The sequence below is a fragment of the Neopsephotus bourkii genome, unplaced genomic scaffold (genome assembly GCF_033783945.1).
Source record: "Neopsephotus bourkii isolate Nb327-2 ecotype Australia unplaced genomic scaffold, CSIRO-AGI_Nbou_v1 NB_107, whole genome shotgun sequence".
Taxonomy (NCBI): domain Eukaryota; kingdom Metazoa; phylum Chordata; class Aves; order Psittaciformes; family Psittacidae; genus Neopsephotus; species Neopsephotus bourkii.
This window is the reverse complement of record NW_026900624.1, coordinates 12,632,386-12,659,111: the sequence shown is the minus strand read 5'-3', so window position 1 is coordinate 12,659,111 and position 26,726 is coordinate 12,632,386. Positions and strand designations below refer to the sequence as shown.

Genomic DNA, 26,726 nt, shown 5'->3' with positions numbered 1-26,726 from the left:
CTCTGAACAGAAGAGATGGCTGAACAGAAGTGACATAGTGAGGGAGGTTTTCACAGGAAGTGACTTGAGTTCTTTGCTGCGTGAGTGTCTCATAAGCAGGCTACTGTCAAAGCTGCCAGAAAAATAAGATGGGCCAGTTGTGTTGGTGTACTGAGATAAGAAGACCTTAGTCCTACATCTCTCCTTATCTCTGTGTCTGATAACAATCCAAAAAATATTGAGTTAGAAGATATACAGTGCTCAGCTCCTGAAGCAATGACATCAGCAACATATGTTCAATATAGAGCAGGTACTATTCTGCATCTCATCACTCCTTACTTCAGATCTACTGGTCTCTTTGCAATGACATGGCTCTATAGCATGGGGCAGCAAAGCTGAGACATTTCTGAGGTGAAGATACCATAGATGGTTACAATAAAACCATGTCAACAGAGTATACCTGAGCTCCTCCAAGCTCTACACGATTCTGCCTAGAAAACCAAATCCTACTCAGAATCTGAGGCTATAGTGTCACCTTGGAGCCAAACCTCACTTGAATAGTCAGTGGCAAAACCTGACAGTTCTTTTCCTTGTATATACGCACCTGTACATAAACACAGCCACTGCCAGTTGCTTCTACAGTGTACACCCCTGGGACTGCAAGGAGAGATGTCTGATGCAGGACCAACTTGTTGTTCCTGTGCACATGGAACTCCAATGGAGAAGTCTCCTTGCCTTTCACTGTCACCTTTACATCTTTGATCTCCTGAGGAATCAGGGCTGCATACTGAGCAAGGGCCTGCAGGCTAACAACTGTGTCCTGAAAGTAGACAGAGAGTCACTTTGCTGTGGAACCATGCAGTACAAGGTGCAGCACACTAGCTCAGGCACTCCTCATGGCCCCGATTCACACTCTGACACAGGTGGGGTCTATGCCGCTAAGCGCATAGGTAGCGTCTATGCCACAGGCAGCTGGATTACTTTCCGTTACCTGGAGAGGGTGGCTTCTGAGCCCTGGGGTTAGCAGTCCCAGGCTCTGGGTAATCTTAATTACACCACACAGAAAGTGATTCCCCCTGGCATTCCCCTTCCCAAGCAGGCTTATGTATGCCAGTCTGCAAAGGATGGATCTAGAGTGATGTGCACATGAGAGATGTGCACACCACTCCAGGCACATGACTTCCTCCTTGCCACATGACTTCCTCCAACTTGTTACCTGTGTGGAAGCAAATCCACCAAAGCCATTTCTTTTTCCACTGAGCCAGTGCACAATCTTGCTTACTGAGGCTTCATTGAATGCCAAGTCTGGTTTGGAGACATGAGCCAGAAGGATGTAGGCTACTGTCTCAATCATAGAAGAAGAAGATTCTTCACTACTGGAATGTGATGTCAGGAGTTCTGCTGATTGGGGGAGAAATGTGGAAGAGCTTATGAACATCAACTTCTCCTGCCCTAGTATCCTTCAAGTACTGGCAGTTTCCTGTATACCATTGGAAAAACATGTGCCTTTCCAGGGCACCTCAGAGTGCAGAAGCCAATCACTTGTGCCTTCTATAACAGGCTCCACTTTTTTCCTTTGAAAGCACAGAGAGATCCAGGCCCTAAATCTTCAAAGAGTTCCTCCAGAAAACAATTTTCCTAGAAGCTATTGACTCTGAACAGAGGCTTTTTGCTTAAAGTACAGTCCTAATCTTACTAATCTCTGTGTACTGCGTATATTCAAAACTACGTACTCAAGCTTCGATATTTTTGCTGCTTCTGCATTTCCCTAGGACTCTACAACAGGGCTCCCTGTGCTGAAAAGCTGCAGGATCCATTTCCAGTCATTTGTATCTATTGTGCAAGAATTGGTCACTCTTTGAAGGAGAATTGCTGATGGGCTACCAGAGGAGCAAAACTACCCAACTCACTTTGTTGGCATTCACACTATGCAGTGCATAAGCTAGGACAGTTTAAGCTAGAGCTGGCCTCCATCTATGGTCTAAGCTTATAGGCATTGAATACATCTGAATCCAGTCAAATGTTTTGCTATAGTGATGTTAGGGAGCTAACCAAAATTCAGCTAAGTATCTAGAATTCAGCTGAACTGTAGCTTGTCTTCTGCAAAGGTACAAATATGAAACCTTGAAATGCTTTTAAATTCCAAATCAATTTTCAGAACAAACCTTCACTTTTGAAATAGAATCACAAAATCACTTGTTTGCCCAAAACTAGCATAAAGACTTCAGAGTTTAGCTCAGGGCTAAACAAGGACCCCCCATCTATGGACTGATATAACTTCATTATGCTTATCAGAATGGAAGGGTTTTGCATGAGGGATTTGTCATTTACTACTCCCAAGGTGGTGTAAGCAAAACAAGTTTTAAATGAAGTGGTAGAAGGTTTCTTGAAGATGCAGCTCCAGCTGACCTACAGATTAACCTTGAGTCTTTAAAAGGCATCAAACTCCTCTTTAAGATCCAACTGTAATCCTGCTAGTGAGGCTAATACAGAAAGGTGTCTAGCCAGCAGAAGATAAGCCTCTGAGGAAAAGATTCTCCAGCAGGCAAACTGCAGTCACATCCTCAGAATCAGCAGGCAGAATACAAACACATTTAAACATGTAGGACACCTTTCCCACTCTTACAACTCCATTGCTCTTGTCAAGTCATTGTTAACTATTAACAGTGGAAACAAAAGCCATTGAAAACTATGACTTGACCCACATTAAAGAGACAAAAGGAAGAACCAAGACCAGTGGCACAGCAGTAAATATGTATCCACACACAGGCCCTGAGCTGAGTAAAGCAGCAATGGGGAAGCACTCAAAAAGCACTGCAAATTCTGCATGTAAATGCCCTGACCAGCAGATAAATAGACATGGTGAACCAAGTTTCCTCTGTAATAACTCTTGCACTACAGATGAATTGCTGAAGAATGGTGGGAGCACCACAACTACAGCGAGTCCACACAAATTGAGCATGGATCACTTCTGCTGCTTTCAATTAGAAATTGTTCCTGGGTCTGAGAAAACTAGAGATTCTCACAGTTTCAAGAGGTTAACATTTTCTGACACAAAAGCCAATCTCAGAATAGTTAAGTTTTCCAAATCACTGCAATTAAATCCTACAGCTATCAGGCTTTAAACACAGTCATTGCTTTAAGAACCCAAAATCTTCTAAACAGCAACCTACCAGTTTCCTTCTCTAGCATACGCAGCAGCTGCTCTCTCATCTCCATATCCTGACTCAGCGTGAAGACATAAGCCATCAAAGCCTTAACATAAAGGCTTGTTTTATCAAGTGTTACATTCTTGAGGCAGCGTAAGGCATTATCCAGCATGGTGACCTGAGAAAGGAATTCCAACCCAGTGAATTTCCTCTGACAAAAAAAAAGTTGTTGTGAAAATATATCCCCAACCCTCAAGCATCCCAGCTACATCTTTGATGAATTTCAGTGCTAGCATCTCTCTCAGGACTGTGGAACGTGAAGTAGAGTGGACAAAGCATCACTCACTGTGGGTGGAAAACAAATATCTGACTGGACATACCACGGGGAGGGGGGATTGTCAGTACACTAGAGAACCCAGCTGTAGGAAATGTCTGGTAACACGCTGGCTCAGAACTGTCAGACCTGCACTGTGTGGGCCTCAGTTCCTGAGGGGGTACAACGCTGTTCTCAGAACTGTACCAGGAATGCTGGAATATCAGCCCATCACAGCTAGAAGAGTCTGCTCTGAAGATCTGAAGATCATTGCTTTTATATCAGATCTGAAGGAGGGGGGTTGCATACTTGAAAGGTGGTCTTCTTTTTATCCTTTGGCTAAATTGGTTGGTTTAATGAAAACTATTGCATCTCCCTGCAAGCCCTGAGCCATTTTCAGAGGCAATTGTTTCCCCTGAGATCAGCTGGGAATGGCACATGCTCTGCTTTGCTGCAAGTCAGGCCTTTTGTATTAAGAACTCCTTTGCAAGTTAACAATTTACTATTGAGCTTATTGTACACAAAAGTGGGATGTGGCAGAACTTTTCACCAACTCAAGCTGGGTACTCCCTGAAACCATAGACCTGGGGAGGACGCTGCCAAGCCCTGCAAGAGTTTGGATGTGACTTACATTCTTCTCCAGATGGAGCTCCACCAGTGCAGCAGCAATATAGGCTGTTAATGAGATTGTATCATCCACACCACCCTGCAAGTCACACAGACTAACATCAGAAAAGGGCAAAAACAATCACTCATTGCTTGTCATTGTATAGCCACTGAAACTGCCTATGGATGGTGTACCTGAGAGAGGACGGTAGCATACCTCAGGGAATTCCTGGACATATAGGGACTGAAGGAAAGCACTCCAGGTGCTGAAAATCTGGTGTTGAGGGCAGCCTCACAGCCATATTGTGCATCCAGCCAAGGCTTGCCTTCTCACAGAAAGGCATGAAACAGACTGTTAATCTATTTATTTTCTAAAATATGTTACAACTAGACTCTTGAACAAAGTGTATATGGCGCAGGATTTGGGTACAAGAAGCAATGCAAGTTTGCATACAGTTCAGCTGACTGTAAGAAGCTACAGGTCAATATGGGTAAACAGGCTCACAGGAGCCTCTTTTCCCATCAGAAGATATTTGTTCTTGGGGAAGTTCTGCTTGTACATGTAGACATGAGACACAACAACATCTAAAATGAGAAGGGGAATTTGGGCTGAGCTGCTGAAAAGCATTGCTCATACTGAACAGCAGAAACTTTCAAGTGTAAAGGGAGAGGAGAGACAAAGCCTATTCCAAAAAGTTATATTCAAATAGAAAGCCCAAGTTGAGAAATCAATGAAAATCAGACAAAGATGGACAGTTTATATGTACACTCTGGGTTTGGGATTTTTTTTATATTAGCATCCAAATTTTAAGGAAAAAAGCGTAACCCTTTGCTAAAACAGCAGACTCTTTTCTTTCATAAACCTGCCTTGTATTTAATATGGGTGGCCTTGCAATCTTACCCTTACAATGACAATGAACCCAATTCATGTTTACCAAAAGCTTGGTGCATTTGCAGCTATACCGCAGGGATGGTTTGGGGGATGTCAGGCTTGAGAAGTCATACTTTTTGGGAGGTGGAGAACAGCTGTGTTTTCAGATAATCTCATGTTAGAGCACATAGTCAGGACTATCTGGAGTGTATTGTGCATCATAAGGCATGAGAAGAGGGAGAATGCAGCCAGGGTATTCTAGACAAGTACTAAAATATACAAATATTTCTTCCCATGCCCTTGAAGTGCCCTGGCACAATTGGCCATGCTGCCTTTTGACTAAGGTAAAAATGAAGAAAACCTAGCAGTAATCCTATGAAGTATCCTGCAAGGATACCAGAGAGGGACTCTTCATCAGGGACAGTGGAAGTTCAGGTTAGATGTAAGGAAGAAGTTCTTTACTGTAAGGGTGCTGAGGCACTGGAACAGGTTGCCTAAAGCAGTGGTAAATGCTCCATCCTTGGCAGTGTTCAAGGCTAGGTTGGACAGAGACTTGGGTGGCATGATCTAGTGTGAGGAGTCCCTGCCCGTGGCAGGGGGGTTGGAACTGGATTATCTGACGGTCCTTTCCAACCCAAACCATTCTATCATTCCATGATTAAAACCTCACCTGGAGGAAATGCCTGTGGTTTCAGACCACTCTTTTTTGTTCTGCTCTGAGAAGCTGCCTTGGCTGTACTAGGCCATGGGCACACTGCTTTGTGCTGCCGGGCACAGAGAAAGAGCTTGGGGAAGCAACCCTGTGCCTCACATTGTGCTTCTCCTGCTCTCACTCCCCTGTCTGGCAGCCATACCTTCAAGTCATTGTTGAAAAGCTTTCCCACACTCTGGAAGCAGCCACTGGGCAGCTGGTGCTCCTGCAGCCAGAGCAGGGCACTCTGCACATGATCCTTGTTGATGTAGATGTGAGAGCTGGCTTGTCCAAAGGACCTGGCTACAAAAGCTGTCAGCCTGTGAGCAGAGCACAAAGGAATCCTATGTCACAACCAGGAGCTGAACAAACAAGGATAATAGGTTTGGGATGACAGTGACAGCTCTGGTCACTCACCATGTGTTGCCCTGATTGTCACCTTTCCCAAAGGCACTGTATGAGCCATCGTCATGTTTGTAGAGCAGCTGACGCTGGTAACCTATGAAGATGGATGCCAGGACATGACTCTCAGTGTGAGGGCCTGTAGCATCTCAAACTGTATCTGGCCGTGGGAAGAAAGCTCCACAGCGAGAGACTTCACCAGGTCCTATAGTCAGAGACATTGAGGCAAACCTCCCACCCCACAATTCCCCATGCACCCCACACCGGCATGACAAGAAGCTGTCACAGAGCACCACTGAAGTGTGGCATGCAGCTGCTCTACATGACTAGAAGAACTGTTACATGCAAGTACTGTGGGTATCTGCCCTGCTGGTTTGCAGAATGGTGACATGCTTTGCCATCTCATGTCTGCCCATGCCCCAGGGAACCTTCATGGGTACCATGCTGTGAACAAATTAGCTGTAGGAGCTAGGAGTGAGGAGGAAGGCTTTTCCTAGAGGGGATCAATATAATATCCAGTTTGTTTTTCAGTACTTCTGCTACCCCTGTTGGACTCAAGAAAGCACTGTTTTGTTTTCAGAGAAAGCTCTGAGGGCAAAACACTACCTGCATCTGTTGGCTCTTCCTCCACCCTCCACATAGCATCACTGGCTACCCTCCATCTTGCTCCTCTGCTGCTGCCAGTCTCTTGGGTAGGTCCCTCTCTCCTAAATATCTGACTCACTTGCAGTACAACAGAGAAAGGGGGAAGGAGAGGAAATGAAACCCTATAACCCTACTCATGGCAGGCTGCTAAGCTTGCAGCATAGGAGGGTAAGGAGACTGGCAGGCTGAAATGGGAGGCACTTTGCAAAATGGGGGGACACACACTAGCACTGTATTAAGTTCAGATTAACCTGGACAGAGCTGACATGCCCCCACAATATGTATCCTAAACCATGGAGAAACACTCAGCTGCCGAACTCCTATCTATTCCCAAAGGCCACTTTTTATTCCAGTTAATAGCTGCTGATGCCATTTCCACAAGGGACTTCCATCTGCCTCGGACTGATAAGAGAACAAACCACAGGCATCACATAATGATGGAAATCATTTATTACCTACACCCTTCACTAAGAAGCAAGGTTAGTACCTCAATAACAGTGAGAGACAGAAGTCCTGCTTCTTCAGAAGCACACTTTTCCTTCCATGAGACATATCCTTTATTCTCTGTAATACTTTGTCATAGCTCTGGCAGTGCTCCCACTTCTCCCTGCACCTCTCTACTAGACCAATGGCCCACACTCCTGATTTATAGCACCTTCGTTTTGGAGCAGAAGAACAAAATACAGTATTTACCTGTTTTCAGGAATTTCAGTGCTTTATCTTCAATTTCTGGGACCAGTTGTTTAGTCTTATTCAAGTACTGGAGTATGAAGATGTTTGGTGCAAACCGAACCATGTTCTGTTCACCACAGCCAAAGGGCATCCTTAGCAGATGGTCTAAATTTTGAAGTGCTGGGCCCATGATGTCCCCTTAGGTTTGAGGTGGAGTGGCAGGAGAAAGGAAAAGCAGAGACATTCAGCAGAATGAAATGAAAGGATTGCTGCCTTCTCTAAACTCTACTGGGACTCTGGAAAAGAGCCAGCTGCACACTCAACAGAGATGATGATTCCTGCTGACCTCTCCTAGATGTCCAGCACAGAAAGGGAAGACATCATGGTTCTGGGAGGAGGGGGTCTAAGGAAAGGAAAGAGCTTTCATTCCTGAGTGGGTATCAAGGAGGGAGAAGAACTACAGCAGCAAACCAGGTGGAAATCTGCCAGGATGGTTTTGGTTCACTTAGGTGGACGGCAGTGACATATGTCAGAGAAGATACCCCATTTTGTACCTTCTCGAGCCACTTGGGGATAACAAAGGATAATTCTTTATGAGAGGTATAAATACTGAAAAAGACTGCTTGATCTACATTGAGGCCATCAGTATACCCCTTACAGCTTATCTCATGAGGAGCTGGGTTGATGCATCATTAAGTGCAAGCTGTTCCCGCTGGGGACCCAAGAGCAGCGAAAGTCTATCTCACCAATCACAGAGAAAGTGACTCGTCCAGACCCCTCCAGCACTTCTGCAGGCAGAGTCAGGGAGAACTCTTCAGAGACAGTATTATCTGATGAAGGCAGAACTCAGAAATTTATCCCATGGAAGAAGTATCACACACAAGTGCAACATCCCAAGGAGATGCAGCTGAGGCTCAGTGTGACACTGCGTCACAACAGCTGAGACTTGCAAACAAATGCCTCAATACAGGAAACTTTGCTAGACATGGACAAACTATAGTTGTTCTCTCAGACAGAGACGATACCACCAGTGGTTGCCCTCTGACAATTCCCCCCACCTCTGAGTATTTGCAGTAGCCCTCTCCTTTCAATCCTGCTCCCATGATCAGTAACAGGGATTTTTGTCCCATACCTGCAGCACAAAGAAAGGCGTTCTGGGTTTTCTCTTGTAGGATACCTCCTGGCTGCGGATGGAGAAAGAGTAGTTCAGATAGAGAAGGCAGGAAAGGAAGCCACCATGGCTCAGCATGCCTGTCTGCTTCCAAGGAAGGACTAAACTTCCTCTTAGCATTTTGCTAACTGCTTTGGGGAATGACCCATTGTCCTCAGGTGTACTGCACCCTGAGATGTGACTCACCTTCACAAGCAGAGGTTTTATTACTGTGTCTCTCTGTCCTTGTAAAGGTGTCACAGTAACCCTGTTATCACACAGATTGTGTGAATCTTCTGCCACGCTGCTCACAGTGACATTCACTTTGCCTGCAGGGAGCACAGGGGCACATTGCTGAGCACTTACAGCAGACAGCTGTAGGTACAAGCATTGGGATCAAACATGCGAAGGCAGGTGAATTCCGCCCTTCCTCCCACTTAGCTGCCATACATCCCCCTGCTCAGCCTCACCCAGCCTTGTGGCTGTCACGTTCCACATAAAGGTTTTGGCTTCACTGGCGCAGAGGCAGCTGGTGAACTGGCAGCCTGGACAGGCACCCACCTGCAGTTCTGGGGTCTCTGTGAGTGTGGTGCGCACCTGAGTGTAGTGGGGTGTACAAGCACACGTTGGCATAGGGTTAGTGACAGGCAGTGCATGAAGGGACAAACACCTTGGCTCGTGCAGTGAGAGGTAGTGCTTTGTGGCCCAGATGCCAGCACCTAGGGCTTCTGAGGTCATAGCTTACCTTTGGGCTCAAGTTTTTGTTTTGACAGAGGCCATGTAGCTGGGGGAATGCTCACCTGGATACAGTCCTTGAGGTAGTTGAAGACAGTGGCTTTTAGGCTGAAAGTCTCTCCTTGGATCACAGAGTATGGCAGTGACAGATCCACAAAGAAAGGCTGGAAGACCCTAAGAGTGGTCAGAGGTGACAACCCAAAGCCAGTGTCAGCAACACAGAAGGTGTTGGCATTCCATTCTGTGATGGTGTCAGGTACAGCAACTTGGAGAGACACTTGCCCATCATCCCTAGAGCAGGAAGAGGGAGAGGAGAACTTCCTCAGAAGCAGTCAGAAATCTCCAGGGATCTCTCTGGGGAGGGCAGGTAGAAGCTGTTACGAACCCAACAGAGACCAAATCCCAAATCCAGGTCTCTGGGAAAAGTGTCCGTGGTTTTGGCTTCTCGTCTTGAGAATGAGGTGCAGAATCATCATGGACAACATGACTTTCTACTGGAAAGCAAGTGATACCTCAGAAAAAAGCATATGTAGCTACAGGTGAAATTAGTTCTTCATTCACAGGCAATCTAACACAAACTGTAAATGCTTTGTGACACACAAGAGTGGACATTTCAACAAGAGGGTCGGTGTTTCAGTGAGAATCTGATACAGATTATGTATTTCTGGGGAATGCAGCTTTAGGGAGGCAGAATTGGATGGAGTTTAGCCTTAGACTCAGTCTGACAGATCTAGCAAGATTGGTCTGGATTCAGGGGAGACAGCATCATCAGATAGAGTGGCACTCTCTTAGTCTGTGAAAGTGCTGGTGGAGAGCATAGTACATTTTCTGTACTGCAGGGCCAGCCAATAAAGCACAGAGATTTGAACATCTTTCTGTGATTTATAAATCAGGTTCTTTGAACTGGACACAGGCTTTATTCCTCCCATATACGAACAAGAAACACAGCAGGGTCGAAGTAAGCTGCTTCAGCTGCAGGCTGGCCAGAACTGAGAAAGGAGAGCCCCTTCAGTCAAGGAGACGGACATATCTGATTCCTTACCAGCAACATTGTCTTTTTTAGAATACATCTTCTTTTCAAAGCCTGGTTGCATACAAGAAACTGGTTTCTTGATTCTAGTATTGGTTAATATTTTCATGCGCAACATCTGAGAAAACAGTGAAAAGACTAAATCAGTGATGAATAAAAGGGAACAAGAAATGTTTTCATTATCTCATGATAGTAAGTATCATAAGGGGGCTGGTGGTAGCTGAAATGATTTAAAACTATGCTTGTTTAAATACATAGGCACAGAATTACAGGCTCAGACGTTGGGCAGTGCATGAGGAATGGAAACCAACTTATGAGGAATACTGGAACCAATCCTTACTTCTCATAAATTTCTGTCCTTCCTATGCCTGACCCTAACAATGAGCCAGGGTCAAACACCATATATTCCATGAAAAAAGCCTAACAGAAAAAAAAAATGCAAGCTTTAAATTGCTGCAGAGTTTTAGAATGGAAAGATCTAACTGATCACACATAACCATTCTTACACAAGAAAGAGTGAGCGAGCAGCTGCGTGGTTCTGAGTTACCGACTGGGCTTAAACCAGGACAAGTCAGTAACAGCTCTGGCTTAGAAAACTGATGGGCAACTTGGTCACAACTTAGTTTGGATCCTGATTTTGTCTGAATGAGACTCAGTCCCTTAGGGCCTATGCTTAACATGGTGGTAATATTGAATTGAATGCGCACTCATGGGCATGGGCTGAGAAAAAGACATCATCCCACAGAAGGAAGGTATTTCATCCTGTAAGCAATCCTTGCTTTGATCTAATGGCCTGCAGATCACTGAGAACTCTTCTACTTTCTTGAAGTACCAAACTGTTTCATGGATAGTAGGAGCCCTCACCCTTTCTGCAGAGGCTGTATATGCCTGTAGATTTAGTCATATGTTACAAGACAGTCATCTGTTACAGGATCACTAATAATTGGAATGGGGGGCGGGGGGGGGGAAGTCTCCTTTAATTAGCATCTGATATAGTGTAGGACTAAGCATGTAAAAGACAGTACAGTAACATCCCTCCGGGGGGAATCAGGATCTGTATTTGCAAGGTAGAGTACTGTCTGCCTGAGAAGCCTGTGCAACTCAGAATCCATTTTGGCTTGTTTTCAGCGTGGCTTCTCCAGTTTTGAGGTGCTTTTACTTGCATATATTTCTATAAACAGCATTCTGGCAGAAGCAGCACTTCTTCTTTGGTTTTGTTTAGCAGACATGTATATCTTTTTTCTGGCTATTGTACTTGTTAGCTGATTAGCTTATTTTGTCGTTTGTGTTGATAGCCAGATAGAAAGCCAAATTATGAAGGACTTGTTTTTATTAAAAATGCTTTGAGGAGAGGTAAAAAGAGATTTAATGAAACAGAGTAAACACTTTGCAAATAAAGTAATAGCCAAGCGGCCATCCGTCAAAATATGGTGAGGTGATCAGGTCTTACTGTCATTTCTTGCGACTCGCCATTTGTAGCTATGGTAGCCTAAAGTAGATCTGTTCATTTTTATACTTCTGTAATCGGGTGGAATCCACTATGATTACTTATACATTTCATTTTTCCCCATAGGCCCCAAATGAGTGTGGCTACACTGAACAACAAGGTACAGATGACCTGTAATCAAAGTTGGGGTAGCTGAAGTTTGCAAACAGTGCATTCCTTTAGGCATGCAGGATGGCATATTGGCAAACCATCCATTCAGGATGGCATATTGACTCAGGAAAGTTTAAGGTTTAGTGGAAGTGTGGACACTCACCTTAAACAGATTAAAGACATCAGCATCACTTTGGTACCACGGTGCTCCGATCTGAGTCTTTTTGTGGAGACTGGACTTCTGGGGCAGACAAGGGTATGCCTCAAAGTCTTCCAAGTGATAAGGGAACCCTCGTCCTCCAATTGCAAAGCTGTCATCAAAGACCTTCTCATACAACTGCAATGGAAAAATAGAGGTCTTCATGAGGAGCTGGCCAACCAGTATGTGTATGGGTCAACTATGTGGATTGTAGCCCTCTATTACACTTTGTGAAGCTCTGCAATTGAGGAAGTTCACACTGGCCCAGCTTAATCTAAAGAACATTAAGCTCAAGGAGTGGCTTTTGGCAAGTGGCTTCCAATCTGCAAGACTTTCACTTCTGACAGTTCAAGTCTTTTAACTCTAGGGTACAAGATTAGGATAAAAACACATGATTCAGTTTGAACACAATGCATTGGCACACCTGACTTACATATTTAATGATTACTACTTTATATGCCTGTTAGTAGAAGATGCAAGTGAAGATGCACTGGAACAGGATTCCTGTAAAATAAAACACTAGATCACACTATAGGTCCTATTTACTGGTGTAGCAAGTCCCCCCGGATTTGGTGAGGCTTCTTTGTAGCAGTCTGGCCTGCTATAACTTAGCTTGCCACTTTGCATGAGGTATACACAAATGCATTATCTCTGGTATATATGCATTGTGGAATTATGTTGTGACTTTCAATTCTTGCAGTGTTTTTGTTCTAAGTTTTAAATTCATTCCTCTGGAATACACAGCTGCTTTAAGGTAAGTTCATTCAACATTTCTAGATTCTCACACCTGGGTGTGGACAAAATCCTGACCACTGTCCATCAGCCACTGTGTGCTCTTTTTTCTAAAGAGCTGCTCAGGTGCTCAGCCTGATCCATCATGCAGTTACCATTCAGCAATACTGGGGCAGAGGGATAGGAGGACCCTACTGGGGAAAAACTCCATTTCAAAGGTTTAGCCTGGTGGAAGATGGAATAGCAGAGAGACAGCTGCTAAGCACCCTCCATCCAAGTGGAAAGCACCAGCATCTCTCTGAAACTGCTCTCCTTGCCTACCCCCGCAGTACCATGCACCATCCAGCACTCTCCCGGCAGAGGCCCAAAGTTGAGGGCTCGTACACAAGGAACTTGATTGCTACATAACTGCTCAGTAGAGGCTGAGGACAGGGAATGCCAGGGCAGCCACCTAACACTGCAACCGTGTCCTGGGATGGACTACTGGCTTTTTTTTTTGCCACATGGAGAGAGAAGACAGGCAGATACTAGGGGGTTGGTGACAGGGGGCTGAACTCACTGTGTTTGCTGTTAGGGTGTTATTGTTCTTCAGGAGGACACTCTTGTCAACAGCTTGGACAGAGCACAAGGACCCTGGAGCAGCCTTGAGGTTCAGATTGACTTTTGATCCTGGGACTTCCTCCTTGTGTGAGAATTCCAGTGACACCTGGAAAAGAAGAGAGAGTCAGGGGGCTTACCATTGGAGAGAGACCTTGTGACTATTAGATGTCTGGGGAGCAAAGGGAAAGACAGAGAATAAGGTAGGGAAGTGGTCTGAGATGCTGAAACAACCCCTCCTGGAAATCCATTGGGAAGGCTACAGGGGCTGCAGTGTGTACAGCTCAGCCAGAGTTTCCCTACTACCACACACCTGCCACCCTCTGATCCAGAGCTACCACAAGATCAGAATCAGGCAGACTTCTCTGTTAGGGAGAGCACAGAGGACACTGGGTTCCCATGTCAGTCATGGGGAATGGGGGAAGAAAACAAGAGTTTAAGGGAGCCTGATTAACTCTTTGGGAAAGGCTTTCCAGTTGGTGTTGGGAAGGAGGTTACCTGTTGTATATCCCAGCCAAAAATACTGGGCATCTGGTTTGGCATATACACAGCCTTACGTCACTTGGCTGAGGATAAAACAGGACCAGGAATCAAAACAGGCTACAGCACATCAGTGGTGCTATCTCACTCTTTGTGTTTCTACTCACCTTGTGTCTAAAGCATTTTTCTACTTGAAACTCTTCCACATCAGCCACCACCTCTCCATCCAAGAAGACTGCATACAGTAGAAGATGGATGTCAGGCAGGAAGTCATTGCCAACAGTCAGAGTCAATGAGAAGGAGCCCTGCAGATCTGCACAAGACAGCAGCAAAAAAAGAGAGGCAAAAAATTCAATGAATCAGCTTATTGGGGTTGCACAGAAAATAAGAGTCAAAAGAGGCATTAATAATTTCTACCTGCAGATAAGGATATCCCACACAGACACTATCATAGATAAACCTAGTTTGGCTCAACTTTAGCAACAATATTCCTCTTCCTTAATGCATAAATAATAGATAAAGAGGCAAGCTACACAAATTTTATATTTTCTCCATAGCTAGCAGCAAAGTCATAAGATCTACTATTGAAGTAGATGAATTAGACAAGGCAGGAGAAGGACAGCTGCCTAGGACACTGAACTCATATGAGAGGAGATTCTGTTTGTCTAATGAAGTGGAACTGCTAAGATCTCATTTCAGTAATTCCCACCTGTGGATAAGAATAAGACATGCAGAGACTGTCACTGGAGAGAGGTCACAGTTTTCTAGGGTATGTTATGAGGCACTTAACTTCATGTGTTTCTACTTACTCTCGTGTGGATTGATTGGTACTTGCTTCTCTCCACTGAAAAGGATCTTGCCTTTAGCTATCACCTGAAGAGCAAAGAGAAGAGCCTTTCAAATGCTGAATTCTGACAGTATGAGGAGAGTGGGAAAAGAACAAAAGAAGAGAGAACAATGTCTGACAGATGTTGTCAGAAGCTCCTCTGGCAGGGCATCACCTGAAGAGCATTGCAGCAGAGATGGTGATAGTATGGGTGTGAAGAGGACTTGAGAGGTGTTGGTTAGAAAATGAGAAGACATGACTTCTTGCAAAGCCAGAGGTATGGCTGAAGCTAAGAGCAGCTGCAGTGAACTCTGATTTTCACATTACCAGGATACAGTACTTTTGACTGTATGAATGAGCCCACATACTAATGACGTCTCAGCCAGGCTGTAGTCACACTTGCTTTGGACTCACTTTCTTGAAAGTGGACTTCCAGATAACAAAATTCTGGAGCGCATCAAGGGCCTGTGCAGTTTCAGGCCTTCTCCTGTAAATATACAGGAGGAGGTCAGCTGCCCCAGAGATTGCCTCAGACACAGATGGAATTCTGGGGCATACCTACAGGGCAGAAACCAGGATAGTCCTCCACTGCCACCCATGTGAATGCAGGGTTAATAGCAGGTATCCCCTCCCTCAGGCTTATGTCAAGGCACTTCTAACAAAGCAAAGCAGCTGGCGGCTAGGAGCAGGTCTAGGAACTGGAAAACAGGAGGAGGTTTGGTCAGAACAGAACTCACAAACAGACTTCTACTGGCCTGGGGGTGCCTTATTCTTTCCTGTCAGTAGGTATGTGTTGTGCGAAGAAGGTAAAACGCCAATAAGCATGATCTTGCCCCGAGATTCAGCTGTCTTTTGTGCTCACCAAGTAGTAGAAATCAATGTGGTCTACTTCAGAGCCAAGTTTACTCGGGTCAAGGATATAATCCACTTGGACTTCCTGCTCTTGATCACAGGCCATCATATCATTCCTCGCCTTGATCTCAAGGAAGCTGTTGCTTTCAGAGTAGAAAGGTTTCAACCAGTGGAAGCTGTCTTCGACTTCTGTGTAGCTTTCAGAAGAATCTTGCTCGTCTTCGTTTCCAAGACTGTAGGTACCCTTCAGCACACAAAACCATGAGTTGGCAATCAGTATCAAGTGATACAAGGAAGCTTGTACACCCTCTGAAAACACTAAGTTATTACCTGCCCTGATGGCAGACCACACATCTACAAGCTTAAAGTATTCTTTTGTTTATATGTTATTTTAAAGTCTGAGACTTTCTCTTATGAAGTTTTAGTAGATTTTCCCACAATCACATTTTTCTTCCTTTATCTTTCCATGAAGACACACCCCACACCAGACTTCAACCCCAGTACAGCACCCCTGTTTTCAACTTATGTTTCTGATCAGATGCCCTGAAGCACAACAGGCACCAAACCAGCTTTTGTATGATGAAGCTCCAATTCTGCAGATACTTTAAGGCTCTCTGAACAATAGCCATGGGCCTAGGAAGAAGAACTAGAGCCTGTCCTCAGGCTCCCTCAGCAGAGAAATCTATTTCTTAGATTACAGATCCTCAGATCACCAAATTTAGGGAACCTCACCCTGAATAGAGGGGGGTCTATGGGAAAAACATCTGGAACAATAGTTCCAGTCCCTGAGAAATGAATGGCAACAGGAGATCATACTACTTGGGAATTAATCCCATATCAGCTGCAGGAATGCAGTTAGTGGGAAGATGGGTGTACTACCAGGGTGGTAACAATGAGCTCCAGGTGCAGGAGCAGAAGTTGTGAGAAGAAGGCAAGTACTTCAAAGTCTGTTGAAGGGAGGTCAAAAGCAGCTACTTGGCAAGCTCAGCCTGAACAAGGTATGCACTGCTGCAGAGCAAGAGCGCCCACTAGAAGTGGACTTCAACAGACACAGTTGTGCTGAGCCACCTCCCGCATGTCCCAGGGCAGAGAAAGGGAAGGTTTCCTCCGAGGAATTATTCAAACTAGCAGATGTTTTTAGCAGAGCCAAGGGAAGGTGAGGGGGGATACAAAAGTTTAGGATCATGACTCAGCTCAGGACAGCTGATCACCTTTGGTGACCATTTGTCTGAAATGTCACAGCACAGCCTCCAGTTTCCCTGAGGAGGTAGCACTGGAGAGTAATTGAAGATGCTTCTACAGATACAGCCAAATGAGATTAGGAGCAAGAGGAGTGTACTCCAAAACCCTCAGATTTATTCTATTTTCTACCCCTTTCCCCAGTCTATCATCACTTTATCCTCCTTTTTCTATGACAAATGCTCACCCTCAGAGAAACCATTGTGCTGTTCCAGCTGGTGGTATCCAGTGAGAAGTGGGCTTCCCCATTCTCATCTGTGATGAATGTCAGGTATGTCTCCTCATCATTGACATCAACTGTTAGGTAGACTGTTTCATTTCTGAGGGGAGACTTGTCACTGTGACAGAGCATCTGCAAAGAAGGGGAGGAATTTAATACCCCATGGTGCCACATTCTGAGCCACTGCCAGTGCTTAATATTGTTTCTATCACTGGGCTTTCTCAGGCCTTCTAGCTCCCAGACAGGTTGGAAGGATCCAAATAGAAGTGCAATAAATACACAAAACCAACAACATGCAGCTGTTCAGGACTAGAAATAAAAGGTAGTGCAGCCAAATGAGGCTCCTAGATATTTTGAGGAAAAGGTAATTTCCTCATATCCTGAGCTTTTTCATGGACAGTACTGCAGGACCCTTGACAATCAAAGAGTCTTCTCTTCAGCAACTTAACTGAGTATTCCTTGCCCTTCTTCATGCTGAAGTTAGTACTGGCTCAGGTAAGAGTGTTTCTATCCCCAGTGGGACAGCAGTCCTAGCATCATCCAGGGGACCATGAGTCAGAAAGGAGTGTCTAAAGCGATACACAAGGCATTAGGGATTTCTGCCAAGGTACCATGAGCATTTACCTGAAGAGAATGTTGTTTCTCTACTGATGCCACCCCCATCCCCTATGCCTTTTATTGCACAGACTAGTTTCAGGAACTACTCTTGAGGAATCCTCCAGAGACTGCAGCTTGACCCAGAATTCCCATCCAGCAAATAAACTAGGTTAGGATAGGGAGAAGAAATTAATTCTACAGGAGGCTTCACCCATGTTTTCAGGGTACCAGCAGAACAGCACTTACTTTCCCGGAGGTAGTTGCTTTCTGCCTACAGAAGATTAGATCTATGATGTATTCTCAAGAGAGAAGGGATCCATGGGTGTTACCTTCCCTGTGTATGGTAGTCCACGTTTGTAGAATAAATGGAGATTGATAAACTCTATAGACTTCATTCTTGTTGCAATAGGTATTCTAGTAATTTCCATAGCCTCTGCTCCTGGGTGGAGAGATGGGAAATCTGTTAAACCCTATCAGTGCTCTTACAGAAGCAGAAGACAAGAAGATTCTTCAACATTACTTACAATATCTACATCTTCTAAATTTAGGAGAGAAAATACATTCTTCCAGGATGTAATTCCCTCAACCTTTCTGGGCCCCCCTCCTTCATGACATAACACACTGTACCCTTTAAGTGCTTATTTCTCTTTATTGAAAATAAACTAGATGACTGTTTAGTTACATGCAGCTACAAGGTAGATGCCTAAAAGTGGCCTGAAGGAGCCCACTCACAGTGTGGCAGTTTGAACAGTGGACATCTCCAATGGCCAGAGCTAGGTGCACGTTAACACTGATACTGAAAACCTACCTCCTTATAGTCAATACTGTGTCAGACTAAAAGAGAGCAGAATGGCATTCCTTACAGCAGAAGCGTGCCTAATCAGCCCTGCCTCAGGCTTAGGAAAAGAGAGGGTAAGAGAGAGTGGGTAGGGACTACCTGTCAAGATGGTACACTACAATTAGCAAGAAATACAAGGACTTATTGCAGATGGAAGAGGTACTGGAATAGAGACCATCATCATGCCACGGGACTTGGAAACCCTCAAGTTACTTTTCTGAAAATTAATTCAACTGCCACAGAGAGGCTAAAACCAAAGAAGTTGCTTTCGAGGAAGAGAGCACTTCACAGACTCTCCAGTACCTGTTCCGTCTTCCACCATTTTTCCTATTGCAATTATGTGGCTGTCAGTTTGATTTATTTCCAGAGTCTCTGTCTTCACTGTAAAAGTAGTGCAGCCATTCTCGTTTGTCTGCAGAAAGAGAGATATGAACAGAGAGAAAGAGCATGATGTGGAAGAAGACAAGCTGTCCCATACATGCTGGGCAATCCAAAATAAGTGTTTCCAAATACTTGTGGAAGAGATAGAAGTTGAAAAACCCATTATGGATACCTTAGCCAGACAAGAAGAGCAACATGCTTGGATTAAATAGTCACCCAAAAAAGTGGCAGACAAAAATGTTTCAGGCAAATCACATAAGGGCTAATTATATCACATATGCACTCAGGAGACTGGATTAAGCCTTGATCCTGCAGCTGAAAGAGCGTGGGTGTCTCCACCTGAGGTAAAGGTAACTTTCTCCCTGAAATTGTACAGCCCTGATGAACTAAGCCTGTCAGCCTGGCCTTCCTGTCAAGACCATCTCTGTGACGTGGCCATGTTAAACAGACTGCAAGAGCTTTGCCAGACATTAAAGCAGAGGCTGGGTACAGCCAGTCTGCCAGAGAGGGGAGGTGGATAAACTATTTCTAGTTGTGCCTAGTGAAGTTTCCACAGAACCTCACAGGGCCTCTTACACGTAAGGTGAGAGGGAGCTGGCATTCAGCTGGTGTTTTGCACAGCTAAGACTGTACAGCATTCCAGCTGGAGATATTTTGCTGCTGGATGCATTTTAAAAGATGCCGAGATCCAGATGGATTTTTCTATTCTGGCTTGTTGCTGGCTGGTCTGACATTTAGAAACATTTTCTTGTGACTTTCAGGCTGAAAGAGCTGCATCTGAAAGCTATGGGTAAAACCAAGCATGGAGCTTAACCACAGGCGTATAAGGAACACAAATGTTCAGATAGTGTAATCAACACTGGACATAATCTCAGCAAGGACACTAGCAAATTTAAGATGATCCATTAACTCCATCAATACGAGAAACAGGGCATTAGCGACAGATCATTTGATGCTCTGATACAGGTGTTTATTGGTGGGAATGATCACAGAACTGAATAGACTGGTGATGTGATTGCATACAATATGATACTGTCCCATGGGGAAAAGCACTAGATGTCATTACTTACATAGATCTTACACCTCCTGAAACACTGAGTCAGATATGGACAGCTAGAGCAGTAATTTGAGTCACAGGAAGAGGAATCAATGGTCTGATCAGGTTTAGCAAGTGGGAAGGCACCAGACTAAACATTGGTGCACATTCGATATGTCTTGGGGCAGGTTAAGGGGACAGACATACATGCTGAGAGGGTAATACTTTCCACTCTCTTATTTGTTCACCTACCCTGCTGTTTCGCTTCCTCTTCTCAGCAGAAGTTGATAAATCTTCTTCCAGGAACTGGGATAATATGATAAAATTAATTTCTATTTTCCCTTGAACGGGCTTTCCATAAGTATACCTGTGTCAAAGAGGAGAAACATTCACCTGAAGATTGGCCACTTCAGCAGAAATATTGATCCCACTGTTATCTGGGGAAAGTGGAGCTTGAGAGAGCTTTGTACCATGTTTGCTCAGGAACTTCAGCTCATCCCTTAAAATCAGTTTGCATCCCTCTCCACCCACTATACCCAGCATCCTTGGTATCTTTCACAGTAAATGACCGGGTGCAAGAATGAGCACATTTCAGAGAGTGATCTGTATCCCTCAACCACAGGGTAATACAAGGATATTATACTGGAGGGCCATTTGTCAGCTATGGGCAATCTGAAGTTGACTATAGAGTTGAAGACCAGAGATCACAATGATACCATGTACTCACTTGCCACAGACCTTCAGCTGAAATTCCTCATTCACTGTAGTGATAAATGGAGGGTGCTCAATATTTATTTGAAAGTTTTTCAGCACTGCACAGAAGAGAGGAACATAAGGATAGAGTCAAAAAAGAAATACTAAGTATGGACACCAAGTTTGGTTATAGCTGCAGTCCAGATAGGGGGAAAGACATTAATGTCCCCATCACCATGCTGCAATAGCTGTTACTGCCTTCAGCGACACCACCCTCTAATTGCTGCTATAATTGCACATGGGTCTGCTTTCTAGTCTAGCCCAGCCAAGCAAAAACATTTTAAAGGGTACAGGGTTTCATCCATACATACATTACTGTAACTGAATGGGACTAGTACGTGATGACTCTTCCTATTATAGAATCATAGAATAGTTAGGGTTGGAAAGGACCTTAAGATCATCAAGTTCCAACCCCCCTGCCATGGGCAGGGACACCTCGCTCTAAACCATATCACCCAAGGCCTTGTCCAACCTGGCCTTGAACACCACCAGGGATGGAGCATTCACAACCTCCCTGGACAACCTATTCCAGTGCCTCACCACCCTAACAGGAAAGAATTTCCTCCTTATATCCAATCTAAACTTCCCCTGTTTAAGTTTTAACCCATTACCCCTTGTCCTATTACTACAGTCCCTAATGAAGAGTCCCTCCCCAGTATCCCTATAGGCCCCCTTCAGATACTGGAAGGCTGCTATGAGGTCTCCATGCAGCCTTCTCTTCTCCAGGCTGAACAGCCCCAACTTTGTCAGCCTATCTTCATACGGGAGGTGCCCTAGTCCCCTGAATCATTTTAGCAGCTGACTGGAGTAGATAGTAAACCTAGCTTATAAGAGGGTGACAATGTGCAGCAGAAAGTGCTCATCATAGGGCCCAGCCACAGCTAGAATAAGATGTCAGACCACAGCCTCTCCTTTGTAACCTATGCAACTGCAGAACCTCCAGCCCATCACAGATGTGTGCCCAGACCTCAGTCTGTTGTTCTCCCAGGGCAAAAGGTCTGATGAACATAGCCACATCGAGTGCTCTCTTCTCCAGCTACCCACACAGCTTTCCCCTCCCCTCTGTTGTCAAGTCTTACCATATTCTTCAACACTGAAGGTTTTTTTAGCCATGTCTTGTTGCACTGAGATGGTATACTTCCCAAGGGGTACTTCAGAGGCCAGGGGAAAAGATAGATCCACAATGCCATGTCTTGATTTAACATTCGGCCATTCAGCAATACGGTTATGCTCAGGATCCTATTTGGGAAAGGATGTTCACAGCCACCAAGTCACACGGGGAGGAACCTCGCAGGTCCAGCCATACTTGGGCACAAGAAGGTACTATGGGGGCTTACCCTTGCTGTAGTAGAGAGGATGCCAGAGCACCAGGAGAGTTTCCTGCCCCCCGGCTCCAGTATCCTTTTACTGAACTTTTGAAATGGAAAGGCTCCCAAGAACTGTAAAGCTACTAGGAAATGGTAATGCCATAACACTGTGGTCTGTGCTGCATCTACTGACCAGCTTTGTGCTTTGTGCTCTGTGCAGACAAGGTGTTCGGCAAAGGTTCATTACTGTCCTGCCTCTAGCTCAATCGTGTGCATCACAGAGGTGGTGGTTTCAATCAAGAAACCAGGCTGAGCAGGTAGAAAAGACTTCAGCTGAACCTGAACCATAACCATAACCTTGTGGGGTTACAATTCTGGCACAACTCTGTCCAGGAGTGAAAAAGTAGAAGAGACAGTAAAAGAGATAGACATCTCCCTTTGGCCAATTCCTTGTCACTTACCTGCAGCCATATCTGGGAATACTGTAAAATCAAGAGAAACACAAGTTAAGTTTTATACAGAGCAAAACACATCCATGTGAATCAGTATCAATAACACTGACTGACATGGTGCCCGACCAGAAATTTCCACTCTATGCAGACCTCACACTAGGTCTCCTTCTCACTCTGTGCAGGCTTACACTGCAGTCTTTCTCCAAGGAACCAGTGGATGAGTGGATTCCCTTCAAAGATAATTTGTTCTTATGGTTTAACAGTCATGAAGAGAGATGTCTCTTTCATGAACCTCTCTCTACTCCTAGAAAAGCACAAGGTGATACTCACATCATTTTTAATGACCTTAAGGTCCTCATTGAAGTTCACAATTCGAAATCTCACTGTAAATACAAAGAAAAGGATAGTAAAGCGTTCTGGCTACAGTATGCACAAGTCTGCTTTTCACTTTCTGTGCTCCACTATTCATGTCTCTCTGTTTACGCCAGATGTATTCAGGTCTTTCCCCAGACAGCCCTCCCCAGCATCTCCCAGCTGAGAGAACTCTGGGAGGTTTACATGCAGCTGTGGGCTATAGAAGCTCACTGCCTTTACCTGGAAAGACTACAGGGATGTGTTGAAGAGTGGGGTTGGTTTGTCTGCAGACTGTTCATATTGTAAAGACTGTGAAGTAACTATTTATTTTTAGAGCTTGGCTTTACCTAAATATTATTAATAGTCTTCAAAAAACAGTCAAAGGTTGTCCAGTGTCCTGGACAGTTCTGGCTTTGCTTTTGTGTCTCACTAGAGATACTCTACCAAAACAACACCTGGGAGCAGCAGACTGGGCATTTGGTGCAGCACCACTTGGAGAGGAACATCCTGACTCATTTTGTTCCCGGAAACATCTGATAGTAGACATCTGCTTTCTTCCATCTCCAACAAGTTTAACTTGCTGCACTCAGTGAAATTTTCTCCCCAGATGTGGCTGTTACCTTGACCCTTCCCTCCCCACTTTCACTTGCCACTTTTTTTCCTTACCTGTTTCTCCAGGTTTGTATAAGTCCTTATCTGTCTCTACTAGAACTACATTCTTCTGGGGTTTGACCAGAACCTTCTTGCGACCCTCAAAGAGCACATTTTCCCCACTGCGGATCAGGACATGGAGAAAAACCACCTTCTCTGGCTGTCAGGTTAAAGAAAAACCAAACTGCCTGAGATTACAAGCAGCTTGAAGGAGAAACAAAGGCACCTGTCCTACCAAATTTTCCAACTTCCCTCTTCTTCCTTCCCCTCCTTTGATGTAGCTCTCCCTTTCCCCTAGTCTTAGTCTTCTCTGTGCTCCCCAGCTTCCTCATTCTCTTTTTTCTGTCTTTCTCCTTGGCATGTTTGCCTCTTCCCACATTTCTTTCTCCCCTTTATTATCTCTCCCACCCTCCTTCTCCGACATTAATATGGCTCAGGTGCAGAAGAGGCTGAAGCTTTCTAGTTGGCAAGAGGAGAGGCAGCCAAGAGACATGTCTTACATGTGACGTTGAGCCATCTCTTTTCCTGGGAATGAATTCTGGCACCTAGGTTGATTGATACAAGAAACAGAAAACAAATTCATCAGAGACTTCGCATCTTATTGCAGATGTGACACATCACCTCAATGTTGAAAAATCTCTGAACTTCGAAGTCCAGATTCTGCTGTACGACTCTGTCTCTAACACACTTGACATTATAGGGAAAGGAAGAAGCTACTGCCTGTCTCTAGTTCATAAACCTAAGAATGTACCAACTGACATGTCATTCTCCCACTTCACATAAATGTGAGATTTTTATGAAACCAAGAAAAACCATAGGGAACCTGGAGCTGACCAAGACAGTAACAAGACATGAGACACTGATCAGGCAAAAATGAGACAGTATCAGAAAGACCAAGCTCACCAGAAGAAAGCTTCATTTTGCTAATGACAGACTTCCTTGGCTTTCTAGAGCCAGAACTTGCTTCTTCCTAAGGGCTGGCACCAAACACTTAGTTAATCATTGTCTTGTTGATGCAAGAACCAGAAGTGACCACAGTGATTCCCTGAGTTCTGCTGAATCTGCAGGACAATCAGGGCACAGGCACAGTGACTTCGGGCAGTGCTGAGGCAGACAGGGGCAGTTCATAGAGTGCCAGCACCATCTACATCTCCATGGCTCTCCAGAAATATAGCTGAAGATCCTGCAGTTGTGCCCCAGCCTTAGTGTGTCTAGTTAAGCTAAGTAGAGCAGCAATATTGCAACTCAAGCCCCCCAAGAAATGCCCGGATTGCCTGGGTGAAATTTGGTTAATTCAGTGGGTTCAGTGCCAGTAGCACCTATCACATCTAACTTAAAGCAAGCTCAATGTCTATGCAGGCTGCAACTACACCTTACTGTATAGATGCAGCTTTAGAGCAGAATGGTCCTCTTGGAGCTGGATGTGTACACTTCTGAGGAAGTGAGGATGAAAAGAATGTGTTCTCAATGCATTGGCTTGCACTGTGATATGAGAGCATTTCTAGGGGCTAAACACTAAGTACATTGAAAGTTAGTGTTTTCCAACAGGCTTGAAGTAGGATGAAATGGACTGATATAGGTCAAAAGAACAGGGTTTTATCTACACATGAAAGATTTCCCACTTTGATAGGCTCCAGGACACTGCTGTATTTTGCAGGCAATACATTTAACCTGCCTGCAAGCCATGGCAAAGCAAAAGACAGTGTACCCAAAAAAGACAAAGACCCAGAGAATTGCTGGGCTCATGTCTGAAGTGAAGGTGGGAGCACTCACTGCCAAATCAGCTGCCAGAGCTACACTCACCTGGAAGGTGATGCATTGGAAAGTGCCTGGCTTCTCCACATCCCGTTCCACCAGTGTGTGTTTCTGGGTTGACACCTGCAAGGTGACAGCCAGGTGGACAGCCTCACTCAGGGAGCTGAAGTGAATGCAGAGCTTCTCCTCTTGGGAATAGTGAATAACAGCAGGGAACACCACCATATAATGACTAGAAGAGAGCAGATGATGTTCAGAAACAATTCAGAGGCTGAGGTGGACAGGCCAGAATCCATCTCTGCTGCTTTCATGAAGAGGTACACCAAGGGTCAGAAATACCTTGAGGCCTGCAGCCAAGGAACTACAGTGCGGCTCCCTTTCCAGAATGAAGCAGCATGCCGAATGTGGAACTAGAATGCTCCTGATATCTGCCTGCTACCACCTTGCCATCAACCAGGACGCAACTGCCCAGTGTACAGTACTCCAATAGCGAGTACACAGAGCAAGGCCGTGTGAAGAATGAAGCCAAAGACTCGGTGTCTTGGGCATAAAGCTTCAGTCCTCCCACCAAATTTCACTCCCACCAGCACAGGATGAACAGAGGCAAAACTTGTGCCTCCTGTAGCTTTGCAGTGTGTGCAGTGAAGTGCCTGCCAAGCAAACTCCAGGGACTTCACCTGCAATGGCGCTCAATGCCCAGCGCTCCAGTGGGACTCAGCAGGAGCTGCTTCTGCTCAGCCTCCCTGAGAACAGGGCCCCACTGTTCAGCCCTGTGATGCTAAACAGTGCAACACCTCAGCACTACCCTTCAGTGACAGTCCCTTCCACCAAGCCCCCCCAAAATCAAAAGGAGATAATCTCACGGTTCCAGGCTTGCTGCAGCTGTGACTGGGAATAGAGTCAGGGCTAAAAGGATCACTGGTGCTCCCATAGCTTGGGCTGGGACAGACAGCTCACAAGATCCACACAGGAGAAGTGCCTGCACTGATGGGTTGGAGCAATCCTAAATATCCCCTCACATGATCCTAAGTCCAAAAAGGGGGGGGAGCTGATATATGGAGTTCCTATGTCTTCCAGGCTAATGACATTAGTTAATATTTACTTGCCTCCACCACCAGCAGAGTGAAGGCCAAACAGCACAGTTCTCCACCTACATCTGCATTTAGATGGTATTCTAGGCCATGGGGTGCCAGAGCATGGAGACATGTGGGGTGGCTGACCTCTAATCCAGGCTGAAGGGGACGAGAAAAACTCCCGTCAGCCATGGCTAGTCTGGATCCTGGATGTAGCATTCATTGAGAGCCAAAACTGCACCTCAGCTACTGTCCTCAGCTTCTAAAAAGCACCATCAGTACTCTCTGCATCATTAGAGAGCTTCCTCACATCCAGTATTTACTCAGAACTTGGAGTAAAGACCTTTCAATTCACCTCTATTCCCTGCATCAATTCCTTTGTCCAGCCATCCATCCCAGCTATGCCTGATCCTCCTGGGTTCAGGATCTTTCCCAGGGCTGCTCCAGCCACCCACTGCCAACTCCTCTTATAGCTCCAGTATAAAGCGTTTCCAAATAAAGCAAGGTGTTTTAAGTCCCCACATATTTTAGCAAATCTTCACTT

At 45.1% G+C, this 26,726-nt stretch overlaps 1 protein-coding gene across 7 annotated transcripts in view; it reads right to left on the bottom strand.

Moving 5' to 3' along the window:
• Window positions 1-26,702, bottom strand: part of LOC133216463 (alpha-2-macroglobulin-like protein 1) — a 30,885-nt gene extending 4,183 nt beyond the window's left edge. The window contains exons 1-31 of one of the 7 annotated variants that reach the window (XM_061361223.1): window positions 26,538-26,702; window positions 25,158-25,341; window positions 23,855-23,899; window positions 23,370-23,514; window positions 22,680-22,732; window positions 22,359-22,379; window positions 21,670-21,829; window positions 20,565-20,649; window positions 20,090-20,204; window positions 18,724-18,832; window positions 17,912-18,021; window positions 16,953-17,117; window positions 15,537-15,770; window positions 14,658-14,721; window positions 14,016-14,161; window positions 13,331-13,477; window positions 12,004-12,177; window positions 10,256-10,361; window positions 9,599-9,707; window positions 9,279-9,504; window positions 8,949-9,075; window positions 8,686-8,807; window positions 8,461-8,512; window positions 8,075-8,158; window positions 7,350-7,526; window positions 6,027-6,108; window positions 5,773-5,929; window positions 4,073-4,147; window positions 3,153-3,306; window positions 1,196-1,380; window positions 584-799 (exon numbers count right to left, since the gene is read on the bottom strand). In XM_061361223.1, coding sequence (XP_061217207.1) covers window positions 584-799; window positions 1,196-1,380; window positions 3,153-3,306; window positions 4,073-4,147; window positions 5,773-5,929; window positions 6,027-6,108; window positions 7,350-7,526; window positions 8,075-8,158; window positions 8,461-8,512; window positions 8,686-8,807; window positions 8,949-9,075; window positions 9,279-9,504; window positions 9,599-9,707; window positions 10,256-10,361; window positions 12,004-12,177; window positions 13,331-13,477; window positions 14,016-14,161; window positions 14,658-14,721; window positions 15,537-15,770; window positions 16,953-17,117; window positions 17,912-18,021; window positions 18,724-18,832; window positions 20,090-20,204; window positions 20,565-20,649; window positions 21,670-21,829; window positions 22,359-22,379; window positions 22,680-22,732; window positions 23,370-23,514; window positions 23,855-23,899; window positions 25,158-25,334 — 3,822 coding nt within the window. In that variant the 5' untranslated portion in view covers window positions 25,335-25,341; window positions 26,538-26,702. Of the gene's footprint in view, window positions 1-583; window positions 800-1,195; window positions 1,381-3,152; window positions 3,307-4,072; window positions 4,148-5,772; window positions 5,930-6,026; window positions 6,109-7,349; window positions 7,527-8,074; window positions 8,159-8,460; window positions 8,513-8,685; window positions 8,808-8,948; window positions 9,076-9,278; window positions 9,505-9,598; window positions 9,708-10,255; window positions 10,362-12,003; window positions 12,178-13,330; window positions 13,478-14,015; window positions 14,162-14,657; window positions 14,722-15,536; window positions 15,771-16,952; window positions 17,118-17,911; window positions 18,022-18,723; window positions 18,833-20,089; window positions 20,205-20,564; window positions 20,650-21,669; window positions 21,830-22,358; window positions 22,380-22,679; window positions 22,733-23,369; window positions 23,515-23,854; window positions 23,900-25,157; window positions 25,342-25,786; window positions 25,939-25,972; window positions 26,197-26,537 lie in introns of those variants that run through there. The other 6 variants (XM_061361213.1, XM_061361204.1, XM_061361195.1 and 3 more) reach the window with 6 other exon arrangements.
• Between the last annotated feature and the right edge of the window lie 24 nt (window positions 26,703-26,726).